At 41.7% G+C, this 15,199-nt stretch overlaps 1 protein-coding gene across 3 annotated transcripts in view; it reads right to left on the bottom strand.

The window, feature by feature from the left end:
• Positions 1–15,199, bottom strand: part of slc37a2 (solute carrier family 37 member 2) — a 272,775-nt gene that overhangs the window by 32,487 nt on the left and 225,089 nt on the right. For all 3 annotated transcript variants that reach the window (XM_041174633.1, XM_041174632.1, XM_041174634.1), the window contains exons 3-6: positions 9,556–9,646; positions 5,672–5,750; positions 4,471–4,606; positions 2,900–2,976 (exon numbers count right to left, since the gene is read on the bottom strand). In XM_041174633.1, coding sequence (XP_041030567.1) covers positions 2,900–2,976; positions 4,471–4,606; positions 5,672–5,750; positions 9,556–9,646 — 383 coding nt within the window. The remainder of the gene's footprint in view (positions 1–2,899; positions 2,977–4,470; positions 4,607–5,671; positions 5,751–9,555; positions 9,647–15,199) is intronic.

The raw sequence follows: 15,199 nt of genomic DNA on the forward strand, positions 1-15,199 counted from the left end.
CTTTAAATTGACAACAATTTGCCTGTTAATTCATGATTAATTTGTTGATTTTTTTTAATAAAAGTGAAATTTTTTGTTTTTCATTTTAGTTATCAACTAAAATTTGATTCTTCTGTTTTGGTCACTGAGGAGGTCATAATACAATTAACACAATAGAACTGCTCGCCAAACAGCCAGAATTTGACACTCTATTCAGTTAGTGAATGACTTATGATCCAGTCCTACAGACTAGGTTAGTGCCAGATCCAGTTCTTGGTCACCGAGTTGATGGGTCAGGCGAGGGCAGTACAATTGGCCTCTGAACTTTTGGGTCCCTGGTGCAGGAGACGGTTCAGCCGGGGCTCCAGTTACCCACCTCCTGACAAGATCTAGATAGGGTGGCCTCTTGGTCAGGGCCCCGAGCCCAATCTCAACCCCACTTATACTCTCTTCACAAGATTATTAGACACCTACCAACAGCAGGGAAACCTTGTTCAATTCCTCCTTTCTCTAGTCAAGTGATTCTGAAGCCAACTGTAGCACTCCCACCCCTACCTGAGATCAGCTAACACTGGGTATCAAACCTGGGATTACCCTCAGCTACACCACAAGGCACGTGGACTCACCAAGTTATTTGACTTTGGGAGAGACGGGGTGAGTGCAGCGTGAGAAGCGCATTACATGTGACATGGGAGCTCGGTTTCTTTCAATTTTTTGTTTTTAAATTGCAACTCAAGAAAAGACTGCTGCATCTCACACCAAAAACGGGAGAACTCTCCTGCCCTCATGATACAGCACAGGAGGTCATTCAGCCCATCATGTCTGTGCCAGTTCTTTATCAGGAACAATCAATTACTTACACTTCACTGCAAATTCATCCTTTAAATCTACAATCAATTTCCTTCAAAAGGAACTAATAAATCTGCTTCCATCACCCTTTCAGATCACATAAACAAGATTGTCATCTCTTGTTCTTTCACTAATTATATTAAATCTGTGCCCTAAGGTTACAGGCCCTTGTGCCAGTAGAAACAATTCCTCTTTATCTACTGCTGAAATCCTTCATATTTTTGCATACCTCTATTAAATCTCTCCTTAAACTTTCCCTACTCATGTGAACAATCCCACCTTCTCTGATATAAAACAGAAAATGCTGGGGAAAAAAAAAAATTGTGGGCTGGCAGCATTTGTGGAGAGAGAAAGAGAGTTAACATTGAGTCCAATATGACTCTTTAGAACTTGCACCTTCTCTAATGTCTCCACTTAACCGAAGTCCCACATCTTCAAGTCCATCCCTTTCCCTGCAGGCTCAGATTTGATGTTGAGGCAAGGTTCACATTCCAGAGGTCTAATCGTCAAACCACTCAACAGGTTCATAGGCACATCACAGCAATAGGCCATTGGCCCAACTGAGTTTATGCTCCACACAAACATCCTCCAACACCTGTTCACAATCTTCTACTGCTTTCGCCAGCATGTGTCTATCTAGTTTCCCCTTCACTGCAGCAATTCGTCCAGATGATGTTTGGTAGTAAGTACCAACTCCACATGCTAACTACTCCCTGGGTAAAGTGATTTCTCCTGAATTCCTTAATGAATTTATTAGTTATCCTACTACTATATATTCCTAGTGCTTTGTGTAGGGTTCTCCTACAAATGGAAACAGCTTGTCCAGACCTATCCCATCAAACCCTTTCACAACGTCGATCTCTTTAGGTCACCCCTCAGCCTTCTCTTTCCTAATATAAAAGGAGGAATGTTAGAGTGGGGGCTTATTGATGCTTGAACAAGGACCTTGTATCAAATATGTGCCAGGGCAGTCGTAAATTGATACAATTTTATTTGTTCAAATAACACTAACAAAATGATCAAAGGGAATACACAAAGATTTAAGCACAAGTAACATTTCTATCTAATCAACCGCAATAAAAAAAACAAATGAATTCCATTGACTCAACAAAAATATCGATGTAACTTCTAAAGTTTGACTTTTTAAAGAATACACAAATTGGGAGAAAATAATGAAAAGCAAACCCAACTCATTTCACTTACTCTGACCCGAAATATCAACTTTGTTTCTCTCTCCACAGGTGCTGCCTAACTTGAGTATTTTTAGCATTCTGTTTTTATTTCGGATTTTCAGCATCTGCAGTGTTACACACACACGCACAAAGCAGTGAACTGGTGCTTTGGAGACTCACAAGAACATAGTTTGGTTGCAAGCTATGACAGTCAAGATACTCCACATGCACACACAGCATGCACGAAGATTGTTTCACCCAGGACCAAAACCACCTTTTCCGGAAGACTTTGGCCTAAAGCAGGAGGTTTGGGGACACTCCGGGTATGAAGGGTAGCATTAGTCGACTAGTGAACGGAAGATTAAATCTCACGAAAGTAACTCCTGTTATTTTTAAAAATTGTATCAGTAAAAGTGACCCTGAAGGATAGGAACTGAACTGGTTCATTAATGTTCTTTAGTGAAGGAAACCAGTCATCCTTACCCACTCTTATGCATGACCCCTGTCCCACACCAATATTAACTGTCTTCTGAAATAGTCAGTCAGTCACTCAGGTAGTATCAAACTCCCACTAAGAAGGTGGTTCACCATCGCCTTCAAGGTAAAGAAGGATGGGCAACAAAAGCTGGTCTTGTCAGGGATATCCACTCAAAAGGGCCCTTGTTAGTCAGTCACAGGACCATCAAGTTACTCCAGGAACAGGTAGTTGGGTAGCTGTCACCAGAAGTTAATTTTATTTCTTGCCCCAAGCTAAAAACAACATTTTTTCCCTTAAAATCAGTTGATTTGATCACAAGACAAAACGCCAAGCAATGCAAATAGTTACCATTCCCCAGCCTGACACTCCTGATCTTACAGATGATGTTTTTTTTTGCAGAAATTATTAAAACAATACTCACTTCCCTTTTCCAAACCAGTTCCCCACGCAAGCAACAACAGCTGGCCACCCTGTAGTCTGAGCCAAACCATTTGCGATCTGTGGAAAATATTAGATGAAGATCCTCGTGAGAAACACGAGGAGTAAGGTGATCACAAATAGGGCTTAACTCTTCAAAAGCAAACTGATTGCAGTTATGATATTTAATGCTGCAAAGAGGAAACTGAACTTCGCTTGGCAAAGATAGTGATTATGGAGAACAGCGTGTTGGCTTGGGTTGAAGATAGGTATGGAGAGATTCTGAACAATCCCCAACCCCCTCCAGCCTGCAGACACTGCACCCCATGAATTGCTGTCTCAATGAATTGCCCAGAACCTGCTTGGTCATTCAAGTAGATCATAACTGATCTCAATTCCATATTCCCACCCCATGTTCCACATCTCATATTCTTATGCAGCACAAATCTACTTATTTTAGTCTCAGAAATGTGTGTGAGGTAGAGGAAACTTCCAAAGTAGGGATGGGAATCAAGCACAATGGCTGCTTCAAAGAGTCCATACAGAGAATGGACCAAATGGCTTCTTTGTCTTTCTGTGCTACAAGTTTCTTGGATTCTATGTCAACCCCTGTTGCAAATCATCTTTCCCTCTTTGGCCCCAAGGTCCACATCTCCGCCAATATTTTCAACCTAATGCAGGTGGCACAGATTTACCTTGAAATTGTTGAAAGGATTTGTGAAGCAATTTATTAAAAAATTAAGTAACAGTGCCAGTGACAAACCCTAGTCCCAATGTTCACCCTCTTCCCCTCTGTGTAACCTACTCAAATTCAGCTATAGAACTCTTATTTACCTGCAAAGTCCTCTCTTGTGCTGAGTTAATGGTTTCAGCCACACTTCCAGCATGGGAAGGACAGCAAGGAAATAAGTAAAGGACAGAAGTTCCACCCCTGATCAATGTGCTCAGAGTGCTGTTGGAAAGCACAGTAATGGGAACATGGGATAGAGATGAGCTGCATTGCTCACTGCAGTTGAATAGCCTGATACACTCTGGGAAATGTTCACATACATAGATAGTTAGTGAGATAATGTACTCTGAGAAATGTTCACATGAAGATAATCAGTGGGATAATGTACTCTGGGAATGTTCACAGATGCAGATAGTCAGTGGGATAATGTACTCTGGGAATGTTCACATATGCAGATAGTCAGTAGGATAATGTGGATAATGTTTGTGCAGCCATAATTTAGCAACAGGCTTTAGAAGACACTGAAGTTTGGGAAGATAAATTACTTGTCTGCATTTGTTACACACCAGTGTTATAAATCACATTCAAAAAGGGCAAAGAACAAATCTGTTAACCAAATGTATAGAGCCAAGAGGCCAACTTGCTGCTCCTAACCCTGCAAGGCAAAAATATCAGTAGGTAATTTTAATGCAAATCAGATTCACCTGACAAATTGGAATTAGGAAATCTCTACAACAAGGGTGACAGATACAGCAAAGTAGCAAAAAATGCCCCATACATACATGCGTTTGCCATTATATATCTGTGGTTGGTTAATTCTGGCTGTGCAGTTCCCAGCCACTGACCTGTATAACCACATAGTACCAGATGCTGTGTATGTTCCAGTAAAATCCAAATCCAAAAAGGGCTGTGAATAACCCACTGAGCAACATTCCGGCAGTCAGGTAATATCGCAGAGGGAGACGCTCCCCAAACATACCACTAAAAGCAAACAGCAAAAATTAAAAACCTGTCCGAGTATAGGGAGAAGCATCAGATATCATTCCAACACATTTTCACTTCACCATAAAAACATTTTACTCATGCACTTTATATGTAGGAATTAAACAGAACTTTGAGCCATACTGAAGTTATCACCTGTTCTGAGCGCTAAGTTTATGCTCAAGAATCTCTGTGCTGCTAATAGTTTGTCCACTTTTCATTTTGCATCCATTATTGGCATGAAGCAATTCCAATCTCTCAAAAAGTATGGGTTAGATACTGGATTAAGGCTCCCTCTGCAGGGCCCAGCCAAACATTCCTCAGTCAGATACAGCATGGGTTAGATGTAGCAGTGACTAGGACTTTGAGGACTTTCAGCATCACATGGGCTGAGGCAGGGCAGAGTTGGGCAATGTAAGAGAGGCAAGTCAACCCACAAACGTCGCATCAGACTGTTTCACACACACCTCCAAACTTCATTCTCAAGTCACATTTGTACAGTGGCTCTGGTGAGCCATTCACTGTTGGAAACTAGGAACTCATGGGACTTCCAAAGTCTCAAATGCTTCCCTTGCCAACTCAACACATTCAATCTTTGAGAACTGGCCCACTGCTAAAATTTTCCTCCTGGGCTATTTAGCTCAGCACTGGGTTCTGAGTTTTTTTTAAATGATTAACTAAAAATTGAAAAAAAAAAGTCAATGATAGGAACAGAGTTGAATTTAATGCATTGTATTTTGAGTCTAGTGCCAGCTACTGCTATGCCAATGTCATGTGGCACACAACATTGTGCCACCAAGAGAGAGTCAGATCAAATATAGGCCCAAAGAACAAAATGGCCCCTCTGTCAGCAATCTTTATCGGTGCAAATGGAATATTGTCATATAGGTGTATGGAAGGACTGTCAGAAGTTTGGGTTGGAGGTGCAGAATTGGAGGGAGGCTTACTCTGCCCCCATATTTTGGAAATTCTGACACTCGGCATCCAAAATGAACAGCAGCATCCTCACCTTGAAAGGCACTAAATTCACAAGGTACACATGGCTGGAATTTCTATAATACTGACCTGAGGAACATGCCAATGGCATAAGTTATCAGGAAGGAGTTGTCCAGTGCACCAAACAGCATCTTGTAGTTGGGTTTATCTGAAATAAATGACAGGATAGTTACAAACACATGAATGAACATTTTCTCCCCTTGACTACCAGCTTACTATGGGCCCCCAGTAAACCTCCTTTAGCCTCCCAAACCCACATGGGGATAAAAAGGCAGCCAACAGACAAGAACACTATTACATCCAAGTTACCCTCCATTCCTGACTCAGACATGGTCACTCTGGGCCAGAATACTGGAACTCCCTGCCTAATGGCACTGTGGAAGTACCTTCCCCATAGACTACAATAGTTCAAGGTAGCAGCTTATCATTGTCTCAAGGTGAAATCTTGGTAATAAAATGTTGGCCTTACCAGCAATGCCCATTCACAAAAATGATTACCATTAGCTCCATTTCAATGTACTCAAAGCACTTGTTTTAGTCTCATGTCAAGAAAACAAGAAATTGTAATAGTTTTCTTCTGGAATATTTTGTTAAGTACTGCAAGTCAGGCTGATATTGAATTAAAAGCTAGAGTGATGGCAAAGGTCTAAAGTTAACAGTAAGAAGTGGTTTTGATGTATTAATGAACCAAGAGGAACTTCAATCAGTTTTACTCAAAGCAATAACAGGAACAGTTCGAATTGAGTTGTTTTAGTTCAAAGAGGGATATATGCAGGTTGTTAAAAAGGTGTAAGGAAGTGAGGTAAAGATAGGGTAAGTTCGTTTTTTCACAAGTCTAAGAGCCAAGATAAAGAATGATTTAATCAATTCTGGGAAAAAAGCATGTCTTAATAAATTGGCCAAAATAAAAAGAGAGAGATCAAAGGGAGGGAATGCATGGTCAGAGCTACCAGGAGACAGTGCAAACAAGACCAGACCTGAAGACCCAGTTGCTGACAGCCTCAGAAGACACCTCAAGGGAAAAAAGCATTGCAGGGTAAAATTACTGGCATTCTATAGATTTTACAATCTATAAGGATTATTGCTGTACAGGAGCAGGAAAGGTTAGCTCTGAGGGTAATAAAAACAGAAAATGCTGGTAAGACAAACTTCTTCAGAGCTCTGAAGCGTCATGCGGATTTGAAACATTAACTCTGCTTCTCTCTCCACTGATGCTGTCAGACCAGCATATTTTTTTTTTTATTTCAGATTCCAGTATTCGCAGTATTTTGCTTTTAGATTAGAGAGTAGTTAAGATAAGGGTTGTGGTGCTTACAGTGTGAAGTCATTCTTGTGCTTAAATATAATTGTGGGATATTTTCCTCCCCTTCAGTCTTTTAATAAATGTTTACTATAAAAATCAGAAGTAGTCAAGGAAATCATTTCCTGATTTCAGAACCGCTCACTATACAAATTGCAAAAACCGTTTTGGCAGCTGTTTCAAGTTTCTCTGTGGGATTTGAGCAGATCGGCATTTAGCATCAGCCATGCCATAACACTAGATACTGTGATATGTGATATGTGGCAAGTGAAATTTTATTTAACTGCAATTAGGAACGAACATGGATCTCTCTCAAAGATTTAGCTGGTCAGGAGGGAACAAGACAAGGCAAACTTAGGAAGGTGCCAGGTTCCACTTCAAGCTTCCAACGAGTTAGCAAACAGCAATTAACCTCAGTATCCTCGACTGGGTGAAACTAAAAAAAAAACACCTAGCATATTCTTGATTGCTTTCCAGATGAGAACAGGATCAGATTCAGCTGCAGTTTAAAAAGGAAGAAACTCTGTTTAGATTTATTTATGAAGAACGGTCACTTAAGAAAATATAAGAATATACATTATACTTAATTAATTAAAGAAAGAAGGGAAAACAGCACACAGCTGGGCTACAGAGACATGGAGATGGGCTGATTTCAGTATATATGGTGGTAGAGGAGCCTTTAGGTGCTTTGCATAAGACACAGCCATGGTTCCCAGGCTCAACGGCTATCTCATATGGGTAAATGGAGCATTTTAACTTATTTTTCAGGCTTTGTTCTTACACAGTGTTTAATATTAGTTTCTGCAAAGTACAGGATGCAAATGGGTCATATCACAGGCATTGCTCCAATGGAACCTCAAAGTCCTTCCAATTCTATTTTGCCAATTTGACATTTTGGCTGAGTCCCAGAAAGATAGATAAGCTGAAAAAATGTTGTTGAACTTTACTGAAATGTCTGGACTGGCATTAGACCAGCCAGATGCACAATGAGATAATGAGATATGTCATTGACATTCTTTTTTGAAGCTGTATTGAATGAAGGGTAAGTGGTACAGAAGTTAGAAGTCAGTCAGGGAGTTTGACAGCCATGAGACAGAGCTGGGTGTGACTTTGTAGCATTTTGTCACACAAAAAAAACAGCCATTTTTTCAAAGATCAATGCTGCATTGAAAGGGAGCCAAGGAGAAGCATCTTTGCAAGTGGTAAAATATACAGTATATAAACTAATTGCAGGGGTAGCTGGTCAAAACTCCTAGAAGAGAGTGTGAACAAGGCCAGACTGAAGCCATCAGTTGCTGTCAGCCTCAGGAGGACACCCCAAAGGAAAAAGGCATTGTGGAATTCTATAGATTTCAGTCTATAACAGATAGTTGCTGAACAGAAAAGGGAAAGCTTAGCTCTGAGGGTAAAGACAGAAACTCGTTTCATCTACTTGTTCGCTGTTAAATAAATTTGGCTGTTGGAATCTAGTCTGAGCCATGATCCGGTGTACATTTCAGCCACCTATCAAAGTCATTTAGCAGCATGGTCTATTCCAGTAAGCCAGAAAATAGCAGCAAGGCCTTCTTTGATTTCAGGGTCTCCATGAATATTGAGTCGATAGAAGAACCAGTCCAGTCTGTACGGATTGCAAGATCTGCTGACAGGCGTGTGCATCCACATCAAGCCATTAGTACAATGTCAGGCACAAAAATCTAACAGAAGCAGTGATGGCTCCCGCTCCTACCAAGTGTATGCAATGAGGTCAGAAAATACTTCGCTGCAATTTAGTGCCACAGTTGAAAAAAGAAAGACAATCCATGTGATTCAGTTAGACTGTCACATCTCTTGTGGTTGATAAAGATGAGCCTTGACAAAATTGGGAGGAAGCTGGTCAAACACCCAGCAGCAAAAATTAAACTCCATGGATTAAAAAAAAATACAATGACAAAGATTACAAAAACCCAAGTTTGTGAAGCAACACTTTCCTGGCACTCTTCCCAGAAATTACTCAGTTGCGTTATGACCAAGCGATGATTGCCAGGCCTGCACCAGCTGCAGTATCCAGGGCTGCCTTTATATAAAAAAAAGGGACAGGACTCTCCTTCACCAGTTAAATTAGAACAGCATTGAATGCTCCACAGTGGTCTGGTGCATTATAGTAGGTTACACCCATGACATTTCAAAATCTGCGCTAGATTCCTCTTTGGTGCAGGTTGACCTGAACTCAAGTTTGACTTGCTTTTGCAATAGAAGATGGAACAGGATCTGATGGCTTATTGGAGTAAACACCTAGCACAACTGTGGAACGCATACTCTGCAGATGCACGTCTCAGTCAAGGTGACAGTCGGAGGATAATTAAAATAGATAGGTAGTGCAGTGGTTATATACAGGGTTAACTAGATCATGAGCTCAGATCCATTGCAACAAGTTGTGAAACTGTATTTAATTAATAGAGTAAAATTTTGGGCGGTACCAGCATGACCACAACCTGCTGGATGATACAAAAGAAGCACTGGGTCACTAGTGATAGATGCTTGAAGAAAAAGTGGAATATCTGAAGTACAAGAAGGGAGGCAAAAAGGAACAGCCTCTCACACAAGTGGAAACAAGTTGGATGATTCATTTTGCTTTTTTTATCCACATACAGAATTTATTAATGGAGGTTCTCACCAAATGGAGCCCAGTCACACCATGTGTCATTGTCACGGTGACTTGTGTTTCCATGTCCAGCAGCTCCTGAACAATTCTTGTGAAGTTCACTCTGGGAAAACAATTAATGCTTTTGTTAATATTTATAAAAGTAGACAAAAATGGGGTCACTCTTTTGCTTGAAGTGTGTGGCCTCTCTGGGAGGTGGGAATGGCTCATGTACTGCCCACCAAAACCTCATTAAACATATTGCTGGCAAGCTTCAGCAATTGATGGCACACCCATTAGTGGGAGAAACTATATGTTACTGCAAAAGTTTAAGATCCGGGAAGGATTAAGAAAAAAAATGGTCATCCTGGAGCCAGGTCTAGTGGTGGTCATAGGAGGAGAAGGGTGGTCAAGACACTTCAGTGCAACAAACAAGGAAGGCCCTCTTCCCTGTAGATAGCTGGAAGCCATGCCAAGTGCATCAGGAGACCTTTACACTACCGGCCAAAGACAAGAAAATGAACTTCTACGCATATATGCAAACGGTCTCCAAGTGCCTTTGAACCGTAATGGCTACAAAATAACTTCTGTCCATTTGCTTTTAGGAGCAGAGTGTAAAGTTTGGAATGCAAGATGGGCAGAGATATCTCTCTATATTCATTTATGACCATTCATGCACCGCTAGTTTCTGGGGCATAAGTGCCAAAATCAGATTTGGGTCTGTCACACCCTTCCAAATATTCAGCTACATTACTTATCCTCTACCACTAGCAGCCTCACCTAGGAAAAGAACAGTGAGTGGATTGGGGTGGTGTGGTGGGGTGGGGGGTAGTTAGAAGATAACTAGTCCAGCAACATTACCACTAAACCACATTTACAGCCCCACCCCCAATTTTCTTAAAACACCTTTATTGGCATTGCCAATCTTGGCTGCCTAAGTTTTATATACAAATTGAAAGCTCAGCAAATCATACTTAGCAGCAACACACTGTGCATCTCATTTGAAAGAGCCATTCAGCAGGCAGATGCATTGAACAAACCTCATTACCAAGATCTACTGTACAATTTAAAAAAAAAATCAGACATAATCTTGTTCTCGTTAATTCCTTCCCCCACCATCCTACCCCATCATTTTTCCTCATTTGACCCAAAAGCACCAACTTGTTCTCATATTTGTCTCACACAGAAGAATCATCTGCAATTACTGCATCTACACAGTGAGTGCTGGTGGCCAGTGATGGTGAAGGGTGGAGATACTATTTCAGTTGATCCTGTTCTTATCCTTACCAAAATACCCAGACATTTTCTTGCAGGGATCATAGGACAAAAGATTTTTCCTTTAATTCTCAGAACGAGTGTCGCTATCAAGACTTGCATTATTGCTCATTCACCCTTTGAAAATGAGGTGGTGATTTGCTGCAGTCCGTGCGGTGTAGGCACTCCCACAATACTGTTAGCTAGAGTTCCAGGATTTTAACAGTGACATGAAGTAACAGGGATATAGTTCCAAGTCAGAATACTGCAACAGTTTAAGATCCGGGAAGGATTAAGAAAAAATGGACATCCTGAAGCCAGGACTTGTGGTAGTCATAGGAAGAGATTTAGAGGGGAACCTACAATTGTTTACATCCTCATGCAACAGCTGTCCTTATCCTTTGCAAGGGCAAGCGAGCAAGACACCAACCAGCCAATTTGAATAGGAAGGTACTAATTCATTTGAAAAATATAAGTGCTTGAAAGGACAGGAAGGGAGGAAATAGAATTAGAGCAGTTAATTTTAGTGCAAGAAACAAACAGCCACAGGCTCGATAAGCAAGTGGCCTGTTTTTAAAGATGGATGATTCTACAGCTGAAATTAACCAGACCTTTCTACAGTTCTAAACCACTTAGACTCAGGCTTTTACAGCATAGGAGGCATTTTGGCCCCTTGTGTCCAAGCCAGTCAAAGATCTGACTACACGAGTCCCATTTTCTAGCACTTGGCCATAACAGGCAACGCAAGTGACTATCTAAATACTTAAATGTTATGAGAGTTTCTGATTCAACCACCCTTTCAGGCAGTGAGTTCCAGGCTCCCACCACCCTCTGGGTGAAAAAATTTCTCCTCAACTCCCCTCTTAGCCTTCTACTTCTTAGCTTAAATTTATGGCCCCTGGTTTTTGGCCCCTTGCTTTCCATCCTAACTATGTCCCTCAATCTTATACACCTCTATTAGGTCCCCTCTCAACCTTCACTGCTCCAAGGAAAACAATGCCAGCTTTTCCAATCTTTCCTCATAGCTCAGACCCTCCAGCCCAGACAGCATCCTGGTAAATCTCCTCTGCACCTTCTCCAGTGCAATCACATTCTTCCTATAATGTGACCAGAACACCACACAGCTTTCTAGTTGTGGCCTAACCAGCGTTTTATACCAGTTACAGGATAACCTCCCTGCTCTTGTATTCTATGCCATAGTTAATAAAGGCAAGTACCCCTTGTGCCTTCTTAACCATCTTATCTACTTGCCCTGCTACCCTCAGGAATCTGTGGATATGCACACCAAGGTCCCTCTGATCTGCAATGCTTTCCAGGATCCTACCATTCATAGTGTAATCCCTTGCCTTGTTAGCCCTCCCCAAGTGCATTACTTCACATTCACTTTTCCGGGTTGAATTCCATTTGCCACTGCTCTGCCCACCTGACCAGTCCATTGATATCCTCCTGCAGTTTACGGCTATCCTCCTCACCATCTACTACCCTACCAATTTTCGTGTCATCCACAAACTTCTTGGTCATACACCCTACATTTAAGTCCAAACCATTTATATACACCACAAACAGCAAGGGCCCCAGCACCAAGCCCTGCAGAATCCCACTGGAAACAGACTTCCAGTCACAGAAACATCTCTCCACCATCACCCTCTGCCTCCTGCCTCTCAGCCAATTTTGGATCTAACGTGCCACTTTGCCTTGGATCCCATGGGCTCTTACTTTCTTGACCAGTCTGCCATGAGGCACTTAATCAAAAGCCTTGCTAAAGTCCATGTAGACCAGATCAAATGCTTTATCCTCATCAACACTCCTGGTTACCTCAAAAAATTCAATCAAATTTGTCAAAAACAACCTTTCCTTAAAATCATGCTGACTATCCATGATTAATCAGTGTTTCTCCAAGTACAGATTTTTCTGTCCATTAGAATTCTTTCTAGCAACTTCCCCACCACCGAGTTTAGAGTGACTGGCCTGTAATTTCCTGGTCTATCCCGCCCCCAATTTTTTTAATAATGGGACAACGTTAGCAGTCCTCCAGTCCTCTGGCACCTCATCTTTGGCCAGAGAGGATTTGAAAATTACTGCCAGGGTCCCTGATCTCTTCCCTTGTCTCCCTCAACAGCCTGGGATACATCTCATCCAGGCCTATGATTTATCCACTTTTAAGGCCGCTAAACCCGCTAGTACCTCCTCTCTCTCAATTTCCTCTATATTTCAGTCCTCCATCCTGATGTCTGTACTTGCATCGTCCTTTTCTATTGTGAAGACTGATGCAAAGTATTATTTGAGGACTGTACCCACGTCTTCCAGGTCCACAAATTACCTCTATTGTCCCTACTCTTTCTCTAGTTATTCTCTTGCCTTAATCCTAACCTTTATGCCCCTTGACACTCAGGGTTCACTGGACTTGGTTCCCCCTATCCACTTTGTCTTTACAGGAACATATTTGCCCTGTACTCTTACAATGTACTTGAATGCCCCCCGCTGCTCTGACACAGCTTTGTCTGCCAAGTAGCTGCTCCCTGTCCACTTGGGCCAAATCATGTCTCATCTTGGTAAAATTAGCTTTTCCCCAGTTTAGAACTTTTATTCCTGGCCTAACCTTATCCTTTTCCATAGCTATCCTAAATCTAATTGAGTTATGGTCACTATCTCCAAAATGCTCCCCTACCGATACACCTTCCAACTGCCCGGGATCATTTCCGAATATTAGGTCCAGAACCGCCCCCCTCTCTTGTTGAACTTTTACATACTGGATGCAACTTAAGAATTTTGCTCCCTCCCCACCAAAACTATCCCAGTTAATATTTAGGTAGTTAAAATCCTTTATTACTGCATTATTCTTACACTACTGAAATTTGATTACATATTTCATCCTCTCTCTCCCTGACCGTTTGGGGGCCTATAGTTCACACCTAGTGTGTTTGCTCCTTGTATTTTTTTACTTCTACCCATATAGCCTCATTTGATGATCCTTCCAAGATATCATCCCTCCTCACTGATGCAATTGATTCCTTGATCAATATTGCACCCCTCCCTCCTCTTCTATCCCCCTCTCTATCTCATCTGAATATCATAACCAGGAATGTTGAGCTGACAATCCTGCCCTTCTTTTAGCCAAGTCTTGGTTATAGCTATGATATCATACTCTTATGTGCCTCTCTGTACGCTCAGCTCATCTGTCCTATTCCTCAGGCTCCTTGCATCAAAATATATTCCATTTAACCTCACTAAACTCATTTCTTTCTTATCCAGCCTATGTTTCCTCTGCCCTGTAGACTCACTAGAGTTTTAACTTCTAATTCCATCTCAGCTTCTCTCCCCTCTGATCTACTTCTCAGGATTCCATTCCCCAGTCAATTTAGTTTAAATCCACCCCAATAGCATTAACAAACCTCCCCGTGAGAATGTTGGCCCCGTTCCTGTTGGTTACTCAGTGATGAAGTGAAATTTCTAGACAAATGAACACAAGTTACGTCAATAGGTAAAGTAGATTATTCAAAGTAGATCTTTGTACAAAAAAACGAGATTTTAAACTTTCAAATTAGAGAGAGGAATTTGACCCTTAACTTGAGACTTGCTAAATGCTAATGTGTATATCTTGATGACAGCCTCTAGGGTGAAGTGTGTACATAAGAGACAGAATAATTATAAAAGGGGAGGAGAATAATTACAAGGCAAGGAAACTAAATTCTTATTTGCTCCCCCACATCAAGTTTTCTGTCTCCAAGAATTTCCAGCACACGGATACAAAGCAGGCAAGAACAAACAGAAACCCTGATATTTATAAAGTGCCCCCAGGGTTCCCAAGGTCCTTAATAGCCAATTCATTACTTGTGAAGAAGAGTAGGCTGATGCTGCAGTCAATTTGTACATGTCAAGATCTCAATAGCAAAATGTTCTCAGGTTGACTGAGAGACACATGGTCAGGACACAGGGAGAGCTCCCTCACTTTGATTAAAATGCCATACATTAGGGCTGATGTGGTGAGGGGGGTTTCAGTTCAATGTTTCAGCTGAGGGACAGCTGAGTGCAGCGCTCCTTTAGTCTTGCACAGTGTAGATTACATTTTCAAGTTCTTGGAGTTGGGCTCAAACCCATCACCATCTGAGTAAAGCAATATGAATGTGAGACAGAGAGAGAGAGACAGACAGACAGAGGGAGAGAGACAGACAGACAGAGGGAGAGAGACAGAGAGAGAGACACAGAGCAGAGAGAGAGAGATGAGAGACAGACACAGAGAGATGAGAGACAGACACAGAGAGTTGAGAGACAGACACAGAGAGAGGAGAGACAGACACAGAGAGAGGAGAGACAGACACAGAGAGAGGAGAGACAGACACAGAGAGAGGAGAGACAGACACAGAGAGAGGAGAGACACACACAGAGGAGAGAGAGAGACACACACAGAGGAGAGAGAGAGACA

This window comes from Carcharodon carcharias, chromosome 25, assembly GCF_017639515.1.
Source record: "Carcharodon carcharias isolate sCarCar2 chromosome 25, sCarCar2.pri, whole genome shotgun sequence".
Classification (NCBI taxonomy): domain Eukaryota; kingdom Metazoa; phylum Chordata; class Chondrichthyes; order Lamniformes; family Lamnidae; genus Carcharodon; species Carcharodon carcharias.